Source organism: Cyprinodon tularosa, unplaced genomic scaffold (genome assembly GCF_016077235.1).
Source record: "Cyprinodon tularosa strain WSP-4 unplaced genomic scaffold, ASM1607723v1 ctg1036, whole genome shotgun sequence".
NCBI lineage: Eukaryota > Metazoa > Chordata > Actinopteri > Cyprinodontiformes > Cyprinodontidae > Cyprinodon > Cyprinodon tularosa.
In genome coordinates this window covers 61,587-65,279 of record NW_024037823.1, presented here as the reverse complement: position 1 = coordinate 65,279, position 3,693 = coordinate 61,587, and the positions used below count along the sequence as shown (strand labels likewise).

Here is a 3,693-nt window from a genome sequence, read left to right as displayed (position 1 = left end):
CCAAGCCAACTTATAGCAGCATGAAAAACAATTTCCCTCTTTGAACAAAGTCATTCTAACCTCATAAACATTTTATTGAATAAGAACTAAATCCATCAGCGAGAAAGTCTACATCAGGGGTCGCCAACGCGGTGCCCGCAGGCACAAAGGGGCCCTCAAGGACCACATTGGGTGCCCTCAGTGCCTTCTGAAAACAGCAACTCAGCAGTGGGCTAAGTTTTAAATTTTATTTTATTCTGTGACTCTTTTTTTAATCATTTATAGAGCATTTCATCATAGTAATCATATAGGGCATTTTAGCATTTATAGAGATTTTAAAATTATAATGTTTAAAGGAAAACTAGAAATTAAAAGTTAACAATAAAAATGTGTTTAATTTGGATGAAGTTTAGGTGAACGCTGACCCCTCTTCTTCATAGGTCAGTATTGGTAGCCCATCCTATGATTCGACAGCCATGAAGTAGTCCTCAGCCTTGAAATGGTTTGTGACCCCTGGTCTACATGGTGTTGTGAAAAAAAAAAAATTCTAGGGAGTGGCGGCCTAGTGGTTAGGACATATGGCTTTGAAACCTGAGGTTCTGAGTTTGAGCCCCACTCCCACGAACTGCCACTCTGGGTCTCTGAGCAAGACCCTTAACCCCACACTGCTCCCTGGGTTCCCCACAATGGCAGCTCACTGCTCCCCAAAGGGATGACTCAAATGCAGAGAGGTTATTTTGTTGCTCTGTACTTGTGACAGTGTAATGACAATAAAACACTGAATAAAAAAGGGATGAGGTCAGACTGAAACACTTCCTGAGGATTATGAATCACTTTCTAACACTTTCTAAGAGTCAAACAGTCCATCATCAAGGTTTGGATTCTCCAGATCAATGTTCTAGTTCCTCCTCCAGACCAAATCCCCACTGACCACATGAATCCAGAAACACAGAAGAAACTAAATGGTTTCATCCAACTCCAGATCTATTGAGAGTTTCTTCTGCAGCATTCATCAGTCTGGATGTTTGGATCTCAGTTTGTTTCCATCAGCAGAGCTCTCCAGGGTCCTGATGTCTCCACTAACCTCACCTGTTCCCTGTTCATGATCAGCACACCTGGATCTGCTGTCAGAACCAAACTAAACTCCATATCATCCACTTCATGTCTTAGTTTGAAGCATCTGGACAGATTATGAAGCAGATCTGAAACTGACCTGAAAACAACCAGATGATCAGTCAGATCAGATCAGATCATCTCCAGTTTCCTGTTTCAAAGACTGAGTTTCAATCAGATCAATGAGGTTTCATTTGGACTTTGTGTTCTTCATGCTGAGAACATCAGAGCTGCGGTTTGCTCACTGAGATCTTCATGGGTAAGATTTTTATTTTATCCAGAGTAGAGAACCATGGAAACATCTTGTCAGTGAAGGTGTGTGTGAAGGTGTGTATGTGTGTGTTAGTGTCCAGATCAGAGAAGGACAGCTTTCCTCTGTCCCAGTCCAGATTCACTCTGATCCTCTGGAGCTTCTTCTGGACTGAGATATCTGTGGAATGGGCTGCTGGAGACTCTGCTGAGTATTTACCCTCATCAAACCCTAAAACCAACCATCCCGAATCTACAGCTCCCTTCCTCTGAACAGACTCTGATAACACAGCAAGTGCCCAATGCTCACTGTCTCCAACATCAACATCCCAGCTGTGGTTCCCTGAGTTAAAGCCCTCAGAACTCAGGACAGAACAGGACAAATCAAACCTCTCTGGATTATCAGGAACCTTCTGTTTCTTTCCTCCAGTCCCACTGGTCAGATCTTCAGACAGGATGAGATCTAGATGAGAAGTGTTTGGGTCCAGGATGAGAGGAGTGTAGGACACCATGTTCTTCATGTTGCTCCAGATGTTGAAGGCCAGGTTGCCCAGATGTTTGGCCTGGTCTATCAGAGCTCCTGAGGGCAGCTGTGGATCCTCCAGCAGGGGGCAGCGCTGGACTCTTTCCACTGCAGCCTTGTAGTTGTGCAGGAATGAGACGTCTTCAGCTCTCAGCTCCTCCTCTGTGGCTCTGACTGTGTCTGAAAGAGCTGCTATCTCTCTGCTCAGAGCCTCCATCTTCTCCTTCATCATCCCTCTCTTCTGCTCCTCTTCCTCCCTCAGTGCAGCCAGCCTGGCCTCCTCTTCCTCTGCTAGAAACTGATGAAGCTTCTTAAACTGCTCCTTAATCAGCCTCTCTGTGTGTCGGGCCTGGACCTTCATGTGTTCTGCTGTCTGATCAAACTCCTCCTGAACTTTCTTCCTAAGCTTCAGCTTCTTTTTTAATGTTACTTGAGATACATAAAGGCTAATTCTGTGATACTCTGCAGCTTCATCTATGGAAGCAAAGCTGTGACTTCTGTGGATTTTTGAATCTCTGCAGACGAGACACACTGGCTGCTGATGGTCCAGACAGAAGAGCTTGAGTTTCTCAGAGTGCAGACTGCAGAGATCCTCTGAAGCTTCCTGCTCTCTCTCCCGTGAGAAGATCTCACACAGGTTCTTCAGAGTTAGACTTATTGGAGGATCATCTGTTGTGGATATTTTCCTACAAACAGGACATGAGCGTCCAGTTCTTACTCTCCAGCAGTTCTTCAGACACTTCTTGCAGAAGCTGTGGCTACATGACAGAAGAACTGGATCCTTAAAGACGTCCTGACAGACCGGACAGCAGAGATCCTCCTCTAACCTGGAAGCCATTTAGTCTCTGAGTGAAGCTGAAAACACAGAAGGTCCAGTCAGTCATGGCTCCCCTCCCTCCTCTACTAACTTCCCTCAAAGTGACTCTGAGTGGTGTTCTTGGTCCAACTCACCTTCAGTGTGTGGAGTGTGAGCAGCTTGAAGCAGCAGTGTTGGAGGTTTCCACTTTTCTCTCCTGCAGCTGGACTCACTCAGAGGAAGCTGCTAGTTTGGTCTGAAGGTGAATCTGATCGTCTGGGAGTCTCTCTGCAGGAACCAACAATCATAAACTGCTTCCTGCTTTGGTTCAGTTCCAACCAGTGACGTGCGGTGAGGTTCATAGCTGGTGAGGCACTGACGTCATCAGAATCAGATTTGCAAATAGATGCATAGATTGACAGCAGTTTACAGGTTATGTTTCACTTCTGCATCCTTACACATACAAACTGTAGCTCACAAAACACACATTTCCTTAAAAAACAAAACAAAATAAATGTTATTACTGTCTTACCTTTACTTATAAATGAATAGAAGTCCTCCTTATCTTCCTTCAGTTTTAAAAGTCTCTCTGTCTCAATGGAGATCACTGCCAGGGAAGAAAGCCTTCCTTGATCCGTCCTGTTCCTGCCTTATGTTTTCAGTCTCTTGAGCACCCCCTGCCATGAGGCAAGAGAACTGCCTGCCTCACCTCGAACTTGTTCTCTGCCGTTTATAATCGCTCATTACACGAAACACGTTACACAAACACAGTTGGTGACAAAAAGCTCTGTACATTATATACATAAGCCAAATTATTAGAAATAAGTTCACATATTACATTTGTTTAAACCATTTTATTGACGCCGTACAGCAACATGCTCTCTCCGCTTTGCAGCCAGCGCAGAGCCAGGGGTTGCGCAATCCAAGGTGAGGCAGAGCTCGCTGCTGCCTCACCGGCATCGCTTCCAAGCATTTGAATGGGAAAATAAGAAAATTCAGCGATTTTGAACAAATAAAAATCGAAATTGGTGAA

General features: G+C 44.8%; 1 protein-coding gene across 1 annotated transcript; it reads right to left on the bottom strand.

Moving 5' to 3' along the window:
- Nucleotides 1–987: 987 nt before the first annotated feature.
- On the bottom strand, nucleotides 988–2,986 carry LOC119781327 (nuclear factor 7, brain-like). Its single transcript, XM_038281753.1, has 2 exons — nucleotides 2,816–2,986; nucleotides 988–2,719 (listed from the first exon to the last, which is right to left on the bottom strand). The coding sequence occupies exon 2, from the start codon at nucleotides 2,700–2,702 to the stop codon at nucleotides 1,317–1,319; it is 1,386 nt and encodes a 461-aa protein (XP_038137681.1). The 5' UTR covers nucleotides 2,703–2,719; nucleotides 2,816–2,986; the 3' UTR covers nucleotides 988–1,316.
- Between the last annotated feature and the right edge of the window lie 707 nt (nucleotides 2,987–3,693).